The 25,140-nt window shown below is 35.4% G+C and overlaps 1 protein-coding gene across 1 annotated transcript; it reads left to right on the forward strand.

Annotated features, from left to right (window-relative positions):
- The first annotated feature begins 236 nt into the window (after nucleotides 1-236).
- Nucleotides 237-18,071, forward strand: rtv (QVR superfamily protein rtv). Its single transcript, XM_081750989.1, has 3 exons — nucleotides 237-489; nucleotides 13,481-13,654; nucleotides 17,506-18,071. The coding sequence occupies exons 1-3, from the start codon at nucleotides 429-431 to the stop codon at nucleotides 17,706-17,708; spliced, it is 438 nt and encodes a 145-aa protein (XP_081607115.1). The 5' UTR covers nucleotides 237-428; the 3' UTR covers nucleotides 17,709-18,071.
- Nucleotides 18,072-25,140: the final 7,069 nt, after the last annotated feature.

The raw sequence follows: 25,140 nt of genomic DNA on the forward strand, positions 1-25,140 counted from the left end.
CATATAGATCTATATCAATTTATATTACTGTCATGCTGGTCCTTCGGTTTTTAAAAATTCTAACTGGTTTCACAGTACAATAGCTAATGGTAGACATTGTTTGGAAATATCTAGAAAGTTAAGAAACGATACAATATAATTATCCGTTTGATGTAGTTAAGTATGGCAGTAGATTGCAACACTACTCACCTGAATACATTCCAGGTATTTTACCTTGGAACGGTTCGTCTAACTACAAAAGAGCTGTCTTCCAGTGGAAGCGAAGCGGGGGAGTTGGGAGGGAAAGCGACTCAAGAAGTTCCAATACGACTCATGAAGGTGTTTCTTCGAAGTGTGACCAAATCAGCTGCTTAATGGCGACTACTTGACGTTTAGTGTTTAAATCGCCTTTTTTGTGCTCTCTATGGACGAATGTTAACTTTTTCGTGATGATGTGGTTAACTTTATATACTATTTTGTGTATGTGTTTCATATCGTCTTCTGGTCAAGGTAGGCATATTTCTTTCAGCAGAAGATGTCTTCCATATGGTAGCGTAACGTTCATATGTTCTCTCTCTCTTTAAATGGCGATATAAGTATCATTTAATTAAACTAGATTAACGTTGTCTTGTAGTGTACTTCTAGTTTCGCTTGTGCAGAAGCAAGTACGAATTATCTTAGTGTTGTGGTTATTGTGTTTAAGTGTTGCCTCGTCTTCACCACAAATCCCGTTATATTGAGGTCATTAACTTTGTTACTCGCCCAGAAGATACAGTTACCCCAATGAGATTTCTTCTAGATTATTTACAGTATATGTATCGACCAAAAAAATTATGTTTTAAATCATACAATTTATACTAAAGCTTTATAAGAAGAAGAATACAAGGTAAATAAACGCCTGAAAGCAGATAGATACTCTGCGTGAAATGCAGTTCAGATTATAATCTTAATTAAAAGACAGTGTTGTCAAGGATTAAGTGAATTCATTCCACTTCTCTCTCTCTCTCTCTCTCTCTCTCTCTCTCTCTCTCTATATATATATATATATATATATATATATATATATATATATATATATATATATATATATTATTATTATTATTATTATTATTATTATTTATTAAGGCACGCTAAAAGGAAGAACCATTATGTTTGAGCAATGAGAACAATTTTGTGTGAAAATGGTAATGGTATTTAAATTTTTGAACTGATCTATTAGAGACGATGGGAATTACAAAATCAAATAGAAAAAATGAAATGAAAACTTTCAGTTTTACGTCCCACTATTATGCCTTTTATATTAAGGAAGATGGATGATTAAGACAAATGAATAATGATGGAAGAATTAGTAGAATGAGAATGAGGGAGGAAGTTTGGAATATCCCGAGAAAACCCACGAACACGGTGTTGTCCACCATAAACTTACTTGGCCATGGATCGAACTAGGGACCCCACGCCCCAGAGGTAAGCGTTCTACCACTGAGCCACTGTGGCCCCGATGGAAATTACATTAAATATGTTTAAATTCATTTCAAAAAATTGATGCAGATTGAGAACACCCCGACAAAAAAAAGACTTAGTTACAATGTGATACTTCGAAAATAAAAAGATAACTGTCTACGAAGTCAAATTATACGTATTTACAATTTACCACAGGACACGAAAAAAAGAAATTAACATTAACAACAACAACAACAACAAAACTATAATGCAAAGATATTTGCTATGTTGGAAACATTGCACACGGTACATACTACACCAAAGACTGGTGGCATGCATCATTAGTACTATCATAATACCTTTATATCCAATTTTCTTGTTAATTTGAATACAATATAAACATCTATCGACACTACCTGCAATTGACATCCAGTGCAAACTTCATAGATCGGATTCTGAAGCCACTATAATCTATCCCCTGTTCTTTGGTATTTCCACTTTTTTACTTAATAATAATAATAATAATAATAATAATAATAATAATAATAATAATAATAATAATAATAATAATAATAATAATTCCCATCAAGTTTTAGCATCACAGTACACTATAAATTAAATTGTGCTTCATTAAAATTTCTAATGGAGATTTTCACTATTTAAAAAAAATTAAAAGAACAGAATGTGGAATAAATAAATATAATTATTTCTATATTATTTATACAATATTAACGAAGTAAATTGATTTTGAAAAGTCCTTTTTTTCCCCACTGAAAATGACTGGGCCATGACGTACGCTCAAGAGTCTATCGGAAGTCTAAGGGATTATCTGAATATAGAGCAGGAGCGGATCCAGGGGGGGCGATCGGGGCGATTGCCCCCCCAGAAGAGGAAACTTTTTTATTTTATATATAAATAAAATATATAGTTTTATTTTTGACGCTCTTAAAAGTAGCTCTAAGTAGTAGTAGCTATTACAACCCACCGCCCCCCCTAGAAGTCCGTCCTGGATACGCCCCTGATATAGAGCAAATAAAGATTTTTCTTTTAATTTGAGGACATATTGTAAAAGTGCATTATAATGATTTGCTGTCTACACCCTACGCTAGCAAAGTTATTCTTGCCATAAAAAAATTTTAATATAGCATTCATGATTGATTTGGGCTTGATTGAATACATTAGAAATATGTTCTCCTACTTTTACGATTAGAGAGACAGGTTAAATTATGTTATTATACTATTTATTGAACCTCTTCACTATGTGCAATACTTAATTATTCCAGATACAAACAATAAAGATGTCTAATCAAATTTATTACGAATGATTTGTAAACAAATTAGCGTTGCATACCACAACTAATTTATATTGGTTTCCACTTTAAGCTCTTATTTCATGAAATTTAAATTATAAAAGCCACAATTACTACTAGTATATATCAGCTTACACTATGCATAAACTTTACAGGACAAATACACTATTTCACTTTCACACCATGCACATGTCTCAAGTTTGAAGCAAAACATGTACGTACCTAAGTCTATATACTGATTTTTTGGGGTAAGTTGAATATTAAAATGCTTATAACTCAAAGTCAAATTTAGCACATTCGCAGGTTTTGGCATTGGATCGACGAATGTAAATTTTGTATCGTAAATTCTCGTAAAATCAACCTAATTCATCATTAAATACCTATTACAACATTCGAGATTTAAAAAAAAAAAAAAATGAAATTAAGTTTTACGTCCCATGAAATTGGAGGAATGAAGACAGTGGAAGGAAACAAAAGAACTTCGAAAAAAAAAAAACATGCACACGGCGTTTGTTCACAACAAAGATCACTTGGCGCAAGCTGTGATCGAACCAGAAACCTCATCACCAGAGATGAATACTCTACCACATTAAAAAAAAAAAAAAAAATCCTAGCTTATTTTCTCTTTCTAAAGCTGTTGAGGACTTGTGGATTCGAGAGGGACACGAACACAAACATCGAGGGCACTAAAAATTCCACTTATGCTATTAAAATTCCCAATGCGTTTCACCCCACGAACGTCAGACCGCTCGGGTACAAGCGGAGCACGGTGACTCAGTGGTAGAGCGCTAATCTCTGGTGCCTGGAGTCCTTGATTCGATCCCTGGCCAAGTATGTTTGTTGTGGACAACATTGCGCCCGTGGGTTTTTCTCGGGAGTACTCCCATTTCGCCACACATGTCATTCTTCCATCATTATTCGCTTACTTGAATCATCGTCCCCCTTAGCTTAATGGGCATAATGGTGGAACATTAAACTGAAAGATTTCATTTCATTTTATTTTCGCTCAGCTACAGCCACCAGCTACCACTGAGCCATCGCGGACCTCTCCAGAGATTAGAAATAGATAAGATCAATAATAGCATGTATTTGAGATTGTCTCTAAACAAATTCTACACATAACGTACCCAGATCACTTACCTTTTCGTAAATTAAAAAAAAAAATCCAAAATGAAATTAGTTTAACGTTCCATAGTTATGCCCTTTAGGCTAAAGGTGACAGATGATTATTGAAAGTGAATAATGATGAAATTAAATTTTTGTGCTTTTCCATCGGGAATTGCACCCGGGAGCACATGCACCAAAGTTACATGAGCCAGCCACTAGACCAACAGAGATTACTTATCTCTTCGTCTTTCAGTTCAGTTCAGTTCTTCTTCATTATGAGAGGTTCTTTGACTGGACAAAACTTTCAATGCACCTGCTTTATTATTCTTCATATTTTCCACTCTTATTTATGCTTCGCAGTAATCTGTATTGCGATGTATCACTTTTCAGAAATCCTTCTTCCCTAATTATTGAGACATCCGTTGTCTTGGAGTATTGTAAAATGATATAATTATACAGTTTTCCATACTTTACCTATGCTAGAGTACGTTTGTTTTATCTTGGCACACTTCCCGAACAGCGGCGCAAATTTGTCTTCAACCTTGGGGGGTACGGGTAAAACCGTTCCAATTTTTTTTTTCTTTTGCGATGTTCAAAATATTTATGAAAGTTGAAAAACAAAACAATGCTGTGGAGGATCAGGGGAGCAGAGTTGTCTTCAACATTGGTAGGCGGGCAGATTTAAGACTTATTCTCGGGGTAACATCAATTTCATCTCACTTTCCTTTGTGACAATCAAACACAAATCTTCACATTTCTCCCTATTTCAAATCGAATTATTGGGGTGAAATGTCCCCCTCTTCTCCCCGGGATTTTTGCCAGTGTTCCCGCCAAGGCACTTGGTTGGCTTTTAAGGTACTTTCTGCTAGCACTCACGTGAACGTTTTAATCCAATAGGCGTCCTATTGGTTTTGTCCTGTAGATGACGTTAGTTGTCAGCCAGCCCATCAAATGAGGTCATTGCTATTTAGCGGGTATTTGAAAAGTGCTTAGTTGCCATACGAGAACAAGTGTATTACAGTGACTTGTGAGTGGTATGACGTTTCGCTTTGTTTTCTAGCGTATTGAACTCAAAACTAAACTGCGGCCTGGTAACTTAGGAACGCGTTGCAGACAGATCCATCATTTAGGAGGAAAGCGTGTCAAGATAAAACAAACGTACTCTAGATAAGGGCAGATATTGACTGCAGGGACACCTATAACGTGGACCAATAAAATTACGTTTATTTTTAAATAGAGAATTCGCACGGCATTTCTTTCATTGATGTCTCAAAATTTTGAAAAAGTGTTTGAAGAAATATTTAAAAGGATATTTCAAGTCAATGTTTTACACATACTTTTGAATTTGAATATCATATCCGTGTTTTAGTGGCAATCTTCACTGTTTATATTTAACTTATCATTCGAGGGCACAGTGGCTCAGTGATAGAGCGCTTACCTCTGTTGCGTGGGGACCCTGGTTCGATCTCCAGCCAAGTAATTTTGTGGTGGACAACATCGTGTCCGTGGGTTTTCTCGGGGTACTCCTGTTTCCGCCCACATTATCATTCCACTGATGCTTCCATTGTCACTCACTTGCATTAGTTCTCCGTCTCCCTTACACTAAAGAGCATAAATCGTGGAACATTCATTGTTAACTCATTATTACTATTTTAGTTTGTCCAACTAACTTGCGATTACATAAATGTTAATGCTCAAATCTAAATATTAGTTAAGGCCAATAGTGTCATTCAAATATTTAACAATCAGTTCATGCGAACTGGCTGAATGACACACCACTAGTTACGGCCTGTTAATAATACAGGGTGTCCAATATACAATTCAACCCGGAGTTTGGGATAGTAGAATTTTCGAACCTGAAGCGATACACAAATAATGGTTATACCAAAATGAATCTTTGTTCCTGCATGTATTTTTAAACTAGGAAGCAACGATTAAAGTACACCAGGAACCACACAGTGTTGCCAAATGTAACCAAAGGTGTCTTTTTTTTTTTTGTTTGGCAAAACATGTAAATTGACTCATAACTCATAAGTATGGATGTTCTGTTGTTAATTTTCAGTTAGTTTACTTGGAGTAGCTTGGAAACTATGGAGCAGAAAAAAGAATTTTTCCTTTCCACCGATAACTAATGGATGAAGCCGCTGTAAAGGGAACTACGGAAATCGTAGTTTTCATAAATTAACACTCCGAATTGGCAACACTGCTGATGTTTCAGTGCATCAAAAGGTGCGTTAAGGATCAAGTATGAGTTATGAGTCAATTTACGTTTTGCAACAAAAAAAAAAAAAACTTCGGTTACATCTGGCAACACTGTGTGGTTCCTAGTGTACTTCAATCGTTGCTTCCAAGTTTAAAAATATATGCATAAACAAAGCTTCATTTTGGTATAACATTATTAGTGTATCGCTTCAGGTTCGAAAGTTTTACTATCCCAAACTCCGGGTTGCATTGTATATTGGACACCCTGTAGTATGCTTCAGGCGGATTGCCGGCAATTCTTCTGGCATATTGCTGTCCTAAAAGTAAACAGTAACAACTGTCTGTGGTTTGTATATTGTGCTCATTGTTTATTTGCTGAATTATATTGCGCTTGACATGGAACAAATACTTGCGGATTTTACGTAAATATTGGGTTGGTGCATAATTCCATAGCATTTTTTTTCATAAGTTCGTTACAGTTTAATAATAATATATGCTAATCAAACGCATCAGATGCACATAAGAGAGAAATTAATAATCTACAATATATTCTCCTTCACACTCAGTTGATGGCCATAAATATCGGCAGTGTTGTTTACACTTCAGGGAAGCAATTGGCAGTATAGCACATCCTCGCTATTCAACTAGATGCATAATATTGTCTGTGGATGCGCGCTGGTATTTCTACGGAGAGTTGGTTTTTCGTTCGGCCTCGAAAATTCATTTCTTTTCCTTATGTTAGCATTAAGACACCATTTCTCGTCACCAATAAGGATATTGGATAAAAATGGTCGATGTTGCTCAGGAGTCAATCGATGACGAGCAAGCTAAGCTGTACATATGACCATCTGCTGATTTTTGTGCTCTTGACTTAGGGTATGCAGTACCCATACACCCGATTTTTTGAACCTTGACCATTGAATGCAAACGTCATACGATGGTGAAATAGTGATAGTTAATCACATTTCCCAGTTCTCGTATACACTGACGTGGATCATTGTGGTTAATGTGCTTAAATGGTCTTCACTAAACTCCAAAATGGTCTTCACCAAACAATTTTCCTGGATGTGGAGTGTCGCCAGTGTCAGAACGACCCTCCTTAGAACAAGAAAACCATTTTCTTTGTCGTGCTGTCTCCAATGGCATTGTCCTCATATCTACAAGACGCAAATATTTTTGACTACCTCCGATGCTTTCGCCTCTCTATTGAACTCAAAGAGAAGAATATGTCGGAAATGTTCGAGTTTCTCCATTTGACACTCTATCTTCTAGCATCCATGGCTCCAATTGCAAAAATGAAAAATTCAATGTGTAAAATCAAGCACAACAATTGAACTTTTAAACAAAAATTATAATCGATAAATATAGCCATAGCAACCAGAGTGTCAACACTCGAAACAAGAACGCTACGAATTTCTGCACCAACTTAATGTTCACAACCTTAATTATACTTAATACAGCTCTTGTCTTAATAATAAATAACAAAGCACAATCATGTTTAGCATCCATTTTCAAACAAAAGCAGTGAGGAATGTAACGTAACGGTGAGTGTCAACTAGCTATTACGAATTAATGTTACTCACAGACTGAGTAGTTTTCGTATTATAAATAGATTTATTATTATTATTATTATTATTATTATTATTATTATTATTATTATTATTATTATTATTATTATTATTATTATTATTATTATTATTATTATTATTATATTTATTAATGGTCTTTACGTCTCTTAATTATGCCCTTTATGCTAAAGAAGACGATGAGAAATTATGATTGTAATGAAATAAGTAATGGAGGCAGTGGCGGCGGTTGGACGTTAAAAGTGGGGGGGCAAGACATGATCTCAATATTTGTATATCAATGTTAGTTTTCCTGGTTTCTTCTAACATTTTGTTTGACGAAAGGTTGTATAACTATTAGGATACTCTCTTTTTCCAGTTAAAATACCATATATCGTGTTTCATATTTTTTAAAGCAAATTGGCAAGAGCAACGCAAGTAGATACTAGCCCTTTTTACTCAAACAACAAAGGTGTAAGAAGAGATTTGATTCCTTGCTCAAGAACAGTCTGGAAAATTGTGTGATCAGATTAGGGGCCTATTTAATAACAAATTTGCAAAACAAATAAACAGAAAAAATAATATTAATCGAATAGTAATGAAAAATTAGGCTTGTTTTGCAAAAGTTACATTGAAACCGGGGATTAATGAACAACTTATATTTTTAATTTCACACATGCTATTAAATGTATGTTATTACTCTTAGAAAGATAGTAAATACTACAAGCATATGCTGCGACATTTAAAGAAGTATTTTTGCAGCTTCCCAAAGCATGTTTGTTGCCTGTACAATTTTCACTTTCTTGGAATACGTACATCAAAACTCAACAATACTTAGAATCACTCCAGTTATACAAAATAATCCTAAAACATAGAATTATGTTGAATTCACTAAATTTAATCGTATATACAAAATTGTATATGTACACCCCTAAACTCGTATATTACACTGCAAACATTGTCTTTGACGTGGGAAACCCGGGTTCGATTCCTGGCGGGAGCTCATGTGGTTCGTATTCTACGTTAATCGGTAGATCCTCGTCTCATATAGCCTCACTGCTGAACGAGATGTTAAACTAAAAAAAAATCAAATCAAATCAAAATATTTCTTAGCATTAGAAAGATGAAAAGACATTTTAGGAACTTTCGATTTTTGTGCAATTAAAGAATAACTTGTGATTCACAAGTTGTGAAGGACTTCTTTTTTGTACGAAATGTTATCTTAATTTGTACCAAAACGGCTGACTAACATATTGAGCCCTTGTAAGAAGAATGAAAATACACTAGAATTATGGCGCTCCAATAGGTTAATTTTTGGGCCATTTTTCGTGGTAATTAAAACGCAATTCCTGTGGCTTTCTTAACTGAACCGGAAGACCACCAATACGTACTCACGAGACGGCAAACATTTTATGGCACAATTATTATTCTATGAACCATTAATACATATAAAAACTTAATATTTCCAAATGAAACTATATACATTAATGGGTCATTTCAAAAAAGTGGGGGGCAACTGCCCCCCTTTGCCCCCCCTAATCGCCGCCCATGAATGGAGGGATAATACACAAGAAGCATGCCCTAACAAACCACTATTCGAACCCGCGACAAATAGGTTTTGCGATCGCCAACTTAATGTCAGCCGACCTCTACACTCTTAACCGCTAGTTTTCATTATTCTTCAAGTGAATGTTATTCTTTCTCCTATTAATATGTGGTTGGTGCGATTGAAATGTGCCATTTTATAATTCAATTGATACAACTTGTCCCTTGTGACAGTTGCTTTTTCTGTTGTTTGTTTTTCCTTCCTGCACGTGGTCATAACAACTAGCCAAGAAGGACTGTTTCTGTGGCAACAGCACGTTCAACCAATTATAGTGGCTCATTTCTCTCGCTCTGCAGAAGTAAACATTCCACCCTCTCCGCACGTTGCCAGTTTGAATATAAACAAATGCACATTGTTTTAGTCGAATGTCGACTTGAGTAGTGGACCTGCTAGTTATTGAAGCATTCTTTTTAGTTCTCTTTTGTGTCATTTAATTTTAGAAAACTGAGATTTATTTGCAGTGAATAATTTCATGTTCCGTGTATACTACTCGTGTAGTTTCAATACCCGACGCAAAAGCTGGCAACGCAGCATTGAGCACCACGTGCGCGCAGCGAGCTGTCACAAAGGACAAGTAGTATCAATTACACTGTAAGTCTGATGGGAAACTTCCTGCAATGCAACTAACGGATTAGCGAAGTCATGCGTACGACGTCAGAAATTCCGTACATTAAAAAAAATGTGATGTCCAGAAAGAGGGCAATGTATTATTGATTAGGGTCATGTAAAGGTGCACTATGGAAAACACATAATTCCGAGTGGTGTTCCTCTAAAGGTTCAAACTGGGACATTCTGGAAAAATAACCGCGAAAAACATTAATAGTGTATTTGGGCTAGGATTGATCAAATAACGCACCATCTGCAATTTCGTGTCGGTGACACCATTAAAATTGAGCTGCGCGGACACCGACGAACATTATTCTTTGATGAACTCAGAAACAACATGGAAGTGGATCCTCGGAAAAGTGTTTGTTCAATTGCAGACAAGTTAAGGCTCTTCACTACAGCGAAATTAAACTACCGCTAATTTTAGAGTTTTTTCTGAAATATCTTCAAAACAAGTGAAAATATTCGAAAAGCAAAAACGTAGTGAACTAGACAATACGATTTTGCATGTGATACCGTTATCACAACTCATCTATCTGCTTGCGATTTGCAACTATAGATAAATTTAGCATTTTTTGCGGGTTCTGTAAATAGCGGCATACCAAAAGCAGATATGTAAATTGTTGTAAAGGTATCACATGCAAAATCGTGTTGTCTACTTTTCTACGTTTCTGCTTTTTGAATATATTTAATTGTTTTGAAGATATTACAGAAAAACTCTAAAATTAGCGGTAGTTTAATTTCGCTGCAGTGAAGACCCTTAAGCATATACTGTGCTACCGTTGTTCAGAGGTACCGCGCAATCGGTAAGGTGAAAAGTTGGAATCATGAATTCTCTGAGTGTGCGGAATAATCCGAAAGATTTTCTGAATCGGATTGTCACCTCTGATGGAAAGTACGTAGATCTGCTTGATAATAGTAAACGAAGAGTCCAGTTGAATTATGATCGACGTCCAGGAAAGTTTCCAAAACTGTTCCTCAATAGAACTTCCATTATATGTACAAAAATTAAATTAATGCAAAATATACAATCTCATCGCTCAAATATGGGTGTGGAGTACGAATAGAGCTTCCCAGTGATCATTTCAGGGAGTAGCTCGCGGAGGAATCTCCCCGGAGCAACATAATATTCCCCCCGGGAGCATATCTGCAATCGCGCTCAATAGGTTACTAGTACGTTTTCGAAGTACTACTTTCACCTTTCGTGCATTGAAAGTTCCCCGGAGAAAAAATTGATTAAATTCGCCACTTGAACCTCATGATCACCCTTCCTGGCTATTCTGTTGTGCATGCCAGTTAGTTAATGATGATTTTCGCACTCTTGTAGCATAAACATCATCATAATTATGCCTTTGCTGAGTACTAATTTCTTCCATAATACTCATGACACAAAAGGTTTTGTATGGAGTAGTAGCGTAGTTTTTGCCATTACTTAACAAATTGTGTCGTTTTTATTTGTTACTACTATACCTAAATATTTTAATCTAATCATATTGTCTACATCATTATTATTATTCATTACAAGTCTTATTCTTAAAATATATATATATTTTTTAACTCGATATTGTTTTTTACTCGATAAGATGCAGAACATACTGTATGATCTGCTTCTTATTTCTATTCACTTTCAGACGTATCCTGAGGTAGTCGTTCCACTATAGTTAGCAAGGAAACTGATTAGAGAAAATGTAGTTTAAATTAAGTACTTTTTTTTCTTTCTTTCAATACTCGATGAGTGTCCGATGTTTCAGAAATTGAGGTCAGTCTCTTACCATATTACAAGCATCTGTCTCGGTCTCATTTCTTTCAAATTGTTGGAGATAGAATCGGACCACCCCTAAGGCAAGAAATTCTTTGTTTGTCATCAAACGAAAGTCCTATTGAATAATAAGTAGTTTTAAACATTCATATTTAATACTATTTATTCTTTTTTGTGAAAGAGCTTCCTGTTTTCCCTCGTATGTAAACCTAATTCACTACAGTATTCACTAACAGTGGCGTACACGAGGGGCTATCGGATTTTAGCTCCCTTGAGCAAGATCATATGAAAAATGTAAACGGAACACCCGGAGTTATGGGCATCGAATTGTATCTTGTATGAAGTTGAGTATCATTATGAAGAAGTGCTGGTAGTGCAAAAATCAGTGCTGCTCGTTACTGCAATACCTTGAACGTTTGCGCAAAGCGATCAAGTACGTAACACCCACTCTTCTGGGATGATGCTCCTGCATGGCAATACAAGACCACATACTGCATTGGGAACCTAGACCACGTTGGCACAGTTCTGGTGGGCATTGTTAGAACATCTCCCGTACAGTCCCGAGTTGCCATCGTGTGATTATCACGTGTTTGGTTCGCTGAAAAAGGCTCGTCGACTGTTTTGCAATTGGTTCAGATCAGAAACAGAGAATTTAATGCTTGGTGAAGCAATGAGACAAGTGCATGTATAACCATGGGGAATTATGTTTAAAATGTTTAAATAAATATGATTCTATAGTTCATAGCACTTTCTGAACATTGTTCCGTTTTCATTTGATCCACTCTTTATATATATATATATATATATATATATATATATATATATATATATATATATATATATATATATATATATATATATATATATATATATATAGTGTGAGCCATAAGTCACGAAGGGATTTCAGAACAGCATAACTTCTTGTGTATGTTAGCAATATGTGTTGAAATGCTGGTATAACATACGTACATTTCATATAGGAGGTTTCTGTCATCTACGTGTGAAAAATAATTTCACGTAAATATCCACTATAATGCAGTTCGCACGCATAAGCTCTTGCCAACATTCAGAGGGCGTGGTGGTTGAATGGTCTGTAGATTCTTCGTACTCGCAGTTTTGTTTGTTTTTGTACTCATGGAGGTAGAAATATGCTTCGTCACTCACAAAAATCAAATTGTCAAGAAAATCTGTTCTCACGAATTAACTTCTAGCAAATCTGAGGCGTTGCCCATAATCTATTTTTTGCAGTTGTCGCATTAGTTGCACTTTCTAGGAATACAGGTGCAAATCATGTTTTAAAGTGCGTCTTCTTGCGGAAACCTCTGGTGCTTCTTGGACATTTCTCCGAACCCATTCAATTGCTGTAAGTGTTCTTGCCGAGCGTGGTCTCCCGGTCGTGGCAAATCAGCTACTGAACCATGCTATCTGAAACGTCCAACCAAACGACGAATCATTGATTCAGAAGGTGGATCCCTGACACGAAACTGGTGGCGATACACCTATGGTTTTAAAAGTACAGTTCAATAATTTTCGTTCTCTCTTTGACGTAATTTTCGTTTGTGATTTTTTTTTTTTTCGTTTCACACTTGCTGGATGTCTACTTCATGCAGCCTGCAAAACAGGAGGAAAATGGTGGTTAGAACGATCACATTAAATTTATTCTTATAGAAAGTATTACGTGTTGGAAACCTTCCGTGAATTATGGCCCACCCTTATACCACTGTGGTATAAAAGTGGTATATATATATATATATATATATATACGCTTGAAATTCTATCAACTTCGAAGCTTGAACCCCCTGATGAGCTTCTGAATGCCCCATTGTTCATTAGTGTTAAATATTGTTGCATATTTTTCAACTATGTCTGTAGAATGGTTTACTAATATTACATTCTATGTTTACAGGAATAATACGCCGATGTTACGACTGTAGATCTAGAGGTGAACAAGGCAGCTGTAAAGATCCTTTTCCATATAACCTTACCTCAGTTGAACAGGAAAGGGGAGTGGAGGCCATTCCTTGTGCTTCGGGTTGGTGTGGAAAAATTATAGAAGGTGGACACTCCTTTAAAGACGATGGTAATTGAATTATACTTCCTTTTCTCTTTGAAATGACCTATGTTGACTTAAGCTTCTCAGTTATATTGCTGAAGAATGTGACATATTTACAGTTTTTTTTTCTACCGGAATTTACGCGAAATATTGTTAACTCTGAAAAAAGATAAATTATTTCACTACTACATAAACAATGTGCTTCAAGAAAATCCCTAACTTATATCATGTATAATATACTAAGTATTAAAGAATACTTTTAAAAATACAGTATAAAAGAATATTATGTTAGCAAGCCTACAGCGAACAGCAACTCTTTGTAATATGAGATTTAAGAGGTGTTCACTTTTTCTTTAATGACTTACTTCATGTAATACAACAATTGTCATTGAGAGGAAATATTTAGGGAAAGAGAACTTTCCTAATCCACTCATGTTTTAAATGTACGAGAAGACTTAAGCTGTATTTTTAGAATCCTTTTTTAAAGTTAATGATCAGGTACCGAGGCTAAGGAAGACAGTGGTGATGGTAATGAACGAAATAGTGGAATGAAAGAAGGGGAAAGTAGCGCGAGAATCCTGAGAAAATCCACACGCACGGTCTTTGTCCATTACAAAGTCTTCTTGGCGCGAGCTGGGATCAAACTAGGAACTCCACGCCCCAGAGGTGAGCGCTCTACTACAGACTCACCGCGGCCCCAAAATACACTAAAGAAAATTATGGTTTGATAAAGGCATATTCATTTGTCAGAAATTCCAAAATGTCAGAAAAGTAATGTAAATAATTCCGTATTAGCATTTAAACCTTACATTTAAAAACAAAAAAAAATACTTGAGGACAGAAACGCCCGCAAGATTTTTCCAAGGGGGAAAAAGACTGACACACAGACGTAATCTTTAATATACATATCTTGATGCACCAATACTTCACGTAAAATAATTCTTATTGACGTACATTGGTTCAGTAACTTCATTAACTACAGTAAACACTCAAAAGCAAAACTAATATGCTTTGACATGTACGTGTAGGGATGCGCACGAGACGAGTTGAGACAGGATTTTCCTGACAAAATTCGAGTCGAGACACGGCTCTTCCAATAGAAAAATATACATTTTTCGAGTCGAGACATCACTTTTACAGCACATTTTCGAGTCGAGACAGCCAGAAATCTTGTCTCGTGCGCATCCCTATGCACGTGGGGTAAACAGTGCCAACTTTCCAAAGTTTATGTGGGTGCATATCAAAGGCGGGACGTATTAGGGATAAGTTACTGTCTATTCTCATATTCTCAACATGCGTAATCGTAACATTAAGTGTATACATTAAACAACTTACATGATGCACAATGACTGAAAGAAGTAATGATATTATCAACGCGTTACTAAAAGAAAATACCACATTCATACAAATTAAAATGAAAAAAATCTTCATAAAAGCAAATAATTTTAATGGTATTGCAGAAATAATTGTGCAAGGGTTTTGTTATGAACATAAACTATACAAAATGACTAACTCTAAGTGCCAAATGATAGTAATAATCATGACATGTTAACTTTCAATATAGAACACTTCTTACATCATTTGCACTTATGAATTTGCTTACAATTTTGTTAATGTCAATATTTTTAGTCATTTCCCTACGAACATTCAAAATTGCCAAATCATTCAATTCTTTGGGTCATTGTTGACCTCAAAAACCTTTTCTTTTAAGTGCTCAAAATGACCGCTCAGAGGTACAAGTAACAGTATAGTTAAAATTATCCGCACAAACTTCACAAATTCTGAGAGCATTTCACTGTCTTCTCTACTTAAAATATTTGTAATGTCTGACAAGTTGGCCACTTCTTCTTTCTTCATCCCGCCAAGTGAACTTTGTGGTGGACAAACACCGTGTGCGTGGGTTTTCTCGGGGTTCTCCCGTTTCCTCCCACTTTCTTCATTCCACCATTTCATTCATTTCTCATAATCACCGTCTCCTTTAGCCTAACCGGCATATCCGTGGGACGTAACACTCAAAGATTTCATTTCATTTTCTTCTTTCTTCATGGTACACATCTATAACATACATAGAAACATATCCCTATCAAAGTTAGCTTGTCTTTATCAAAGTCTGTCCCATAAAACTGCGCATTCGATCAGCACGATTTTCACCGATAGCAAAAGTTTCAAGTTTTGAAATAAGTGTCAAAACCTTTGTTTGAAATCTACGATTTAGCGAATCCACAGCAATCAATTATTTCAGAAGATATTTGTCTGTACATTTACTCGGGGATCACTACCCGAGTATCACATGATACGTATGAGGATCACTACCTTCGTCGTAGCGTTTTGGCATTTTTCATTTTCTAGGCAAAACTGGCTCATCAATGTTCATTCCTTTGCTTTCCGCATGGTTTCATTTCCACAGCTCAAGAAACATATCACTTTGTGAAGTTAAACTAGCAGACAAAGTTTTCACTGAAGTTTTGATTTCTCGGTATGACATTGATTTCTTCTGAAAAGAAGAATGTAGTTGTTCAATCCTGACGAAAACTGAAATTGATATTTTCAGCAATATAAGAAATCTGAATTGATATAGGTTTGAAAAATATTCACTAGCTTTCCTACAGACTTCGCTTTTTTCTTCTGGCAGATCTTCAAAAATTTCAGGAGAACGTCATAATTACTTTCCAATGATTTCAGTGATTTTACACTCACACACCACTTTGTGGAGCAGAATGGTCGCAAAGTCAGTCTGGGAATGTTTTTTTACAACACCAACTTCGACTTCGTTGTCTTCTTTTAGCGATTGAAACACTGCTAATATCTTTGGCGAATTTCTTACAAATGATATTAATTCATCAAGAATCACCAGAAAATCTTGCACATAACTAATACCTTGCATCGCATCTTGCGCTACCGAAGTCAAATTATACGCCGAACAATGAACAAATATAGTTCTCGGCTCCAAGTGAGTAATTTGTAATCCTGGTAAATATCCACTGACATCACTCGCACTGTCATAACATTGACCACAACAGGATTTTATGTCGAAAGATAAACGCCTTATGATATCCTGGATAAATTCAAACACTGTCCTAGAACTTGTTGAAGCTACTTCATAGAAGCCCATACACATTTCTCCAACTTGCAGATTTTTATCAACAAATCTGAAACATATTTGTTCCTTCACTGGTGTATCAGAAGTCTCATCTACAATGGGAGAAAAATTGTACCGCATTAATAGATTTCACAATATTTTACTGTATATACATCGCTCGATAATAAAGAAACAATTTCATTCAATATGTCGCGAGAAACAAAGTTCTATGTAGTTCGCTGCAGCCAAGATTTCAAGTCAGGAACATCATCTGCTCTAGGCAGCAGCTACTGAAGAATATTTTATGCTTCATCGGTGTGACCACAAATTGCTATTTCTTGCTGGCTTAAAAATTGGAGGGACGTTACTATCTTTAAAATCGCCTTGTGTGTACTTTTCATATATTCTAATTTAGTTGTTGAGATAAGAGATGACACATTGATTCCCTGTTTCATAGTTGCCAGAGCAGTCACGGACGAACGATGAAGTGTACATTTTTCGTGAACCTTGAATCGTTCAATTGCCTTTCGTCACTGGGAAAATCCATTTCGAACAAATGCAATACACTACTTCTTGTCTGCAAAAAGTAGCAGTTGCCGACAGAAGCAGTATACTGGAATCAAAGGCTTCTTTTACACACACTGCAGAACACTTTGTCCAATTCTGTGTTGTAATAAATCCAAGACTATTTCTTGACATTTGTTGCTAATGTACTAACAAAACAGTAATATCATAAAGTAAATTTGACAAAGCTACAAATAATATTTACACATAAATTTTGTCTCTTTTCATCTTTCAGACTACGGAGTAGCTACACAACGAATGTGTTTACAACGAGCACCATCAGATGACGAAGAAAGATGTGCATTCACTGCTTGGAGTCGACATAAAGTTGTGTATGCTTGTTTTTGCAGAGGAGACTTGTGCAATGATGCATCAGTGATTAAAGTTTCTGTGATACTACCAATAACATTAGCAATAGCCATCTGGTGGTTCCGTTAGATGCACCAATAGAATTTTAAAAGAACAATTTTAGTAATTACATTCTTTGTGAAATATGAAACGTTAAGCTCGCAAGACTAAGTCAAGATAGACACGATTATATTTTTCGATTTTTTTCTCTCTCTCGCTCATCAGTGAATATTGCACAATTTTGTTGTTGTTTTTTTTTTTAATGTTAAAATTAAGGAATGTATTAGTGCTCAGATCTTATGATATATATGATAAGTGATTGTGGAAGTTGACAAAGTGACATTTTGATGATGTATGAATTTTCATGTATAATAATGTGAGACTGAAGATTAAATGTTGTATTTTAATTATCGAAAGTGATTTAGAAAATTAAAAAGAAATCTAAAACCTAAATTATAGTTCTGTTATTTTCATGTTGTTTGTATTACCTTACAGCTTCTATGCCACCCTACTCACCTTCATAATTTACGAATAGATTGTAGTAACGAACACTACAGCTCAGTAACAAAGAGTATTAATTTTTGAGCAAACTGAGTTAAGTATGTATTCCCGAAATTGAAATTGTAATAATAATAATAATAATAATAATAATAATAATAATAATAATAATAATAATAATAATAATAATAATAATAATAATAATAATTAGTGATGAGCAAATGCAAGACCAAGACCAAGACCCGGGTGGTCTTGGTCTTGGTCTTGGTCTTGCACATGCGGTCTTGGTCTTGGTCTTGCAGTGGAACCCTCGGTCTTGGTCTTGGTCTTGGTCTTGCACACCTAGTCTTGGTCTTGGTCTTGTTCTTGCACACCCAGTCTTGGTCTTGCTTGCAAGAGTCTTGCAAGTTTTGCTTTTAAGAAATCTATGATTTTCATAAGTAAATTTTACTCTGGATATAAGGGATAATAAATCCTACATTGCGTCAATAGTGAGGGAAATACAATGTGTGTTTCTAAATGTAATATAGGACCTATTTTACCTTCGTGTAAGTGTGTTGATACTGTACAACATAGGCGATGACCTTTACTTTTGTTTTCAATGGGTGATCACGCTTCACTACTTATAAGATAAATCACAACATTTCGTAATATTTTTATATGTTTTAACCGATCCAATACTCCACTGGTTCCCAAACTGGGGAGGCTATCCCTGACAGTGAGACGCATAAAAAAAAACCAAGACGGCACAGATTACTGAAATACCATAAATTGCAAAATTATTTTTACACTCTAAAGGCGTCAGATTTTTTTCTTCCCTACCACGATTAGCTCATCTTTGTATTGAACAATCTTCCAATTAAATATTGAAATTTTGTTTTACTGATTCTAATATGTACTGTATGGGGCAGAAATAAGAACATACGCAAAAACGATGAAACAGTTAGACTTTCGAAATGTGGGCATGGAGAAAAAAGGAGAGAATCAGTTGGGTTGAACGGAAAACGAATGCGAAGGTTTTAGAAATAGTAACAGTAGGGGAGAAAAGAAGAATTTTAGATGTAATGAAGAGGAGGACATTGGTTGAGGAGGAACTGTATTATGAGGGACGTGCTAGAGGGAGGGGGCGAAGGAGATCGTAGTTGAAGAAAGATATTGAGACAGAAAATTGCTACGTTAAGACGAAGAGACTAGCTGAGGACCACAGTCATCGAAGCTTCTCAGCTGCAGCAAGTGACCTGCCAATAATAGCAGAAAAGCTATTATTATGACGATGATGATATGTTTTGCAATATTGACCAAAAAAGAGAGAACAAATTAAAATAATAATAATTAAACCTTTTAATATTTTAGAATATGAAATGAAATTAAATTTGTGAGTTTTACGTCCAAGGATTATGCCGGCTAGGCTAAAGGAGACAGTGATGATGAAAAATGAATGAAAATGGTGGAAAGAAGAAAGTGGGAGGAAACGGGAGAACCACGAGAAAACCCACGCACATGGTGTAGTCCACCACAAAGTTCACTTGGCGGGGGCTGGGATCGAACGCGGGACACCAAACACCAGAGCTGAACGCTCTACCACTGAGCCACCGCGGCTCCAATATTTTAGAATAATTTGAGTCAAAACTGAAAACGACTCAACTCTCTGTCTTTTTTTTATATATACTCAATTTATATAAATACTTTTGACCTACATTAGAAATACATAACGACATCAAACTTCAAGTTATTTGAAATAAGTACGAAATCACTCTCAGTTGTGAATATAGATTATTTATTGTTGTATAATGTTATATCGTTGAATCCTAGATATGCCGTATACCTAAGGGGGTTATAAGTTATATTGATAAACAATTATTCAACGTATAAGCATCCACCTATGAAATCAAACTTGCGGTCACATGCGCTAAGTTTTTGTCAATGTCATGAAAATGTTATTTCAATATTAATTTTATAAGTACACATTAAAAATTTCCAACGGATGCTTGAACCTCAGAGCCAAGGCCATACCCATGTAGTCGGCACCTATAGTGTACGGAATTGCCGATGTTCAATGCTACATTTCCCGTTAGTTTTGGAAGAAGAACACCATTCATATGTTTTTGAAATTAAATTAAATATCTACTTTAACGTCCCACGATTATAACACTGAAGCTAAGGGTAACAGTGATGATGAGAAATGGTGGAATGAAGAAAGTACGAGGAAACGGGAAAACCCACGCACAGGGTGTTTGTTCACCAAAAAAAGTTCACATCGCGCAAGCTGCGATCGAACCAGGGCCCCATGTACCAGAGGTGAACGCTCTGCCACTGAGCTACCGTGTCTATAACATGCTCTAGTTTATTTTTGCTTATCCACTTCTTATGGACACAACTATTCTTCATATGATTTCCCAAAATCCAATCATGGGCCGTCGTGAATGATCAAATGATGACCAAAGTAAATCAGACACTCAAGTTATTATAGCTTGTAACAATTCATAGAATTATGCTGTCGGACGTCTCGTGAACAACCGATTCAAAAAACGACATACTGTAGCTATATGTTACAGGAGCAGATCGACTCACATGGATTGCATACACTACTGGGAACACATTTACTCCGGCGGTATTTTTATTGGAGCCAAGAAGTTCACGTGAAAGATGTAATGACTTTTCCCCTTCCTTTTTACATTCTATAAAAAATTCAAGTAGTGTTGGTACTTGTGCAAGACTCTTGCGCAAGAGTCTTGGTCTTGGTCTTGGTCTTGCAGGTATGGTCTTGGTCTTGGTCTTGGTCTTGCACCCCTTGGTCTTGGTCTTGGTCTTGCATCGGGATTCCTGGTCTTGGTCTTGGTCTTGGTCTTGGTCTTGCATGCAAGACTCTTGCAAAAACTGCAAGACCAAGACTCTTGCGCTCATCACTAATAATAATAATAATAATAATAATAATAATAATAATAATAATACAAACCTTGGTTTACACTGCATCACTTCGAATTAACATTTTTTTTATGAGAACTGAAATGAATGAAACTTCTTATTTCTATTGGGCTAAATGCATAACAGTCTGTTTCCGGAGGATCTGTAGGGATCAGAGCTATCTGTTTTCTTGTACACAAATTCTTAGCCTCTATTTTTCACTTCTGGAAAAGAATGTATCACTTACGTTTGAAGTGGCATCTTGCAAATACAAGAAAGTTCCTATCTCACTGATTTTTCGTATACTTTCGGTGAACATTGTACTGGATCGATTCTTCACTGAGCAAATGTGATTCGGTTTCCACGTTAAATTGGTAGCCCACGTCTCGTGTGGAAGAAACAACGAATGTTGAAGAAACGTTCTTGTAGTAGCGAGGTTAATTAATTGCTGTTACAAATCGATTGCTGTTACAAAATTTTAAGGATGGCTTTTATTTTAAAAATATTTCGTCGAGCATTTTACAGGATCCGACCTCATTAGAATCTTGGTGATCAGTTTAAAACTATTGCACTTCCGGTTTATTCTGTTATTCACATTTCGTTGTTCAAAGTGTTATCCAATGATTCAAAGCTAACTTTTTTAAAAAAAACACAGACATTTCAGATACGATGTTAGGAACATTTGTATATAATAGTTAATATTATATTTTTCGATATTGTAATCAATTTTGGATGATACAGACAGTGAAATTATACCAAGACTTGGTACCATACAATTTTCAACCCTGTGTAGTAGAGTCAGTTTGTCTTTCCATTTATTTTTGTTATGAATTGCGAAAGACAAATTACATGCAATCACAAGCATCATTTCAGATTTTGCTTGGGAGACAAGAGAGAACAAGTTCCTCTCCGATTGAAGTGCAGAAATTGTTTCAGACTTTTCATTAGTATAAAATCCAACGTAAAGTTGTATTTCTTTTTTTCAAACGGCACTACGTCATTTTGTTACATATTTCAGATGTACATGGTAAAGGAAAACTCGCAATATCTCGCATATTATTCAGTGTTACAAGTTAAAAACTACATAAAAACCCAAATTTTGGATTTTTACACAAGAGTAATAACGCAAGTGAGGTAGATGAGCCAGTACGGATTTAAAGTACCTTAGTGTCAGGTACTATGATCATGAGTATTTCTAGTTAATAAAAAGTTACACGGGACTAAAAATTTTACATTTTTTTTTATAATCACTGAAATATTGCTGAATCAAAATCACTTAGAGATTGATGTACTACTGAAAATGACGAATTTATGAGGATCTTACAAAAATGACTGTTAATTTTCTCTGTTTCCATTACATTATAGCAGGCTTTCTCAACCTATTTCCTATCACAACCCCCTTTTATTACATCATTTAGCAGCGACTCCCATACATAATTTCTGATTTGTAACAAACTTTTTGATAATTGCTGCTTATCGCCCACAGTTTTATTTGGCAATAACAGTTTGGCAATAAGTATGGAAATAAAAATACGTCTATAAAAATTAGGAATTCAAAATAATACTTAGAAATAAATTTCTCCACCACTAGATCCTAATTACATTTATCTTTATCACCTTCCTTCACAATACCTTAGGAATCCCCAACTCCCCCCCCCCCCCCAGGTTGAAAAGCCCCGCATCAAAGTAATAGGCTTGATAGTTGTTACAAGTTCTCGCAACTATAAACTTTTAAGTAGTGATGTAAGCCTTAACAATGTTCACATATTTCCAAAACTTTTTGAGATATCACATTATTGTAAAAGTGATAATGACTTTTATGTCTACTGAGAATTATCTACATAATTAAATATGACATTTAACAATTTTCCGAAATGAAAACTTTTGAAAAAAAAATCAAATTTTCAATTAATTTCTTGTAACTTTTTCTAAATGTATTCGGAATACGTCATATCATGATTGCAGTATTTCACGGAAAAAAAACTTGTGTTTTGTTAGTGTTGTAGATCTCCAAAATATAAATTTTGCGATACTGTAGCGTCATTACTTTGTAACACTGAACAATGAATGTAGTATTGCATGTGCTTATTTAACATGTTGATGTGAAATATATAATAATCTAATGTACTGCCATGTGGAAAATAGAACATTACGTTGGGTTGGCAACACTGACAATCTGGTGGTGTTGCGAATTATATTGAATAATGTCATCCTATCAATACTTATATTGTGCAAAATTTATAAAGATGATAAATTTATTTTGTGACTGTTCACGAAGTTAAATGGTTATATATTTTTATTACCACAATAATGCTTATTATTAATCATACTAACTCTAATGTTGGTTTTGTGAATATGAGCTAGTATACTTTTCATCATGATATTTTACTTTTAGTTGTCACTTCGTCCAATAATGTTCAACTCCACTTACTTTCTAGTGTGATAATATCATATAAAATGAAAGCATCTTTCTCTGCGGATCGAGATTCAATTAGTCGATTTTTAACCTAAGATAGTAGCTTGTCTACTGTAATTTTGAAATCTTCCTCTCGATGCTGGGGATTTCTCTACGCCATCTCTTCGAGTACTGTAGTCCAGATTGATCCAGCCAAAGTTAAATAGTGAAACAGTCAAGGGCGGCTTTAGGATTTTAATTTTGGGTAGGCGTGTTTCTTCTCTTATAGATACATATACACATTTTTGATTGATTAATGACAGTAGGAAATTACTTTTACAGTAGTGATTGATGCTATTTGTTAAATAATTAACCACCAATAATATAAATAGCGGAAAATATATTTACTCTTTATTGTATCTTCTAGCGTTTATATATTTTTAAAACTTTTGAGTAGGCAGGGGTGCCCACAAGGGGGGGCTATGACGCAAACTGCGTCATTGAAAAATTTGGGGGGGGGGGTAAAAATCTATATAAATATGTTTAAGGGGGTGTAAAAATTAATCGAAAGTTTTTTTTTTTCATGGAAGAACACCTACGGATAGACAATTGAGGGGGGGGTTGCGTCATGGACATGAGGGGGGGTGGGCACCACTGGAGTAGGCACGTGCCTACCCGGCCTACCCGCTTAAGCCGCCACTGGAAACAGTTTTAGTAGATTTCTCCGACCTTGAGTAATATCCAAACTGGTAACCATATCTTCATCACACAGTTTTCATTTATTATTCGACACATCTAGGGCTCTCTCTTACGTTTACCCGGAGCTTTTGCCCATCTATTTGTAAGTGTTAGAATAGAGGAGGAAATGACGGACGAGAGTGCAATTGGAAGGGGAGTTCGACAGGATGTTGTCTCTCGCCAACAGTAATTAATATCTATCTAGAAGAGGTAGTGAAAAAGAGCCTACATAATGAAGACAGCCTTTCAGTAGGAGGTAGAAAGATTAGGTATATACGGTTTGCAGAATGGCGCTTGTTGCGGAATCTGAAGAGAAAATTAATATAATGTAAAAAAAAAAAAAAAAAAAAAAAAAAAAAAAAAAAAAAAACCCTTGGGGTTTGTGGAACTGTAGGAAAGGAGTGTGGAACTATAATTCTTAAAGTGTGGAGTGGTATTAATGTGAGTACCTTACATTTCTTGGATTATGCATTTAAACGCGTTTAGTGTGTCAAACTAAGACTTACTGATTCAATATACTCATTATGCAATGGGTTACTCAATTTCATATAACTGCCAGTATATGATATTAAGCCAAAGTTAATACGTATAGGTGTCTCCTAGATGGCAGAGAAAACCATTGCCAATTTTGAGGTGAAGGAACTTTTTAACTATATTCAGTTTTCAAACGGTTTCGGTTGCATTCATATAGTTTTAAAATATGCAACTAACTGCACGTTTATCTGTTGTTTCAATAGGACATTACACTTTTCCGATATAATGAAATGTGTTGTTTTGTAGATAAAAATTACACGATCCTTTGAATCCGTTATAGAAATATGTACTACCAGAGATAACTACATCAATAACCGCCAAAAATTTAGTCGTAGACTCTCAACAACCAATCATAACCCAGAAAATATTATCCGTTCGTAAGTTTCATGGGAAAAAATTCTTCCAGTGTGACTATTTTTCTTACCGGTTTGTTTCCCGTATTTTATGGTTTAA

This window comes from Thermobia domestica, chromosome 3, assembly GCF_964235325.1.
Source record: "Thermobia domestica chromosome 3, izTheDome1.hap1.1, whole genome shotgun sequence".
NCBI classification, from domain to species: domain Eukaryota; kingdom Metazoa; phylum Arthropoda; class Insecta; order Zygentoma; family Lepismatidae; genus Thermobia; species Thermobia domestica.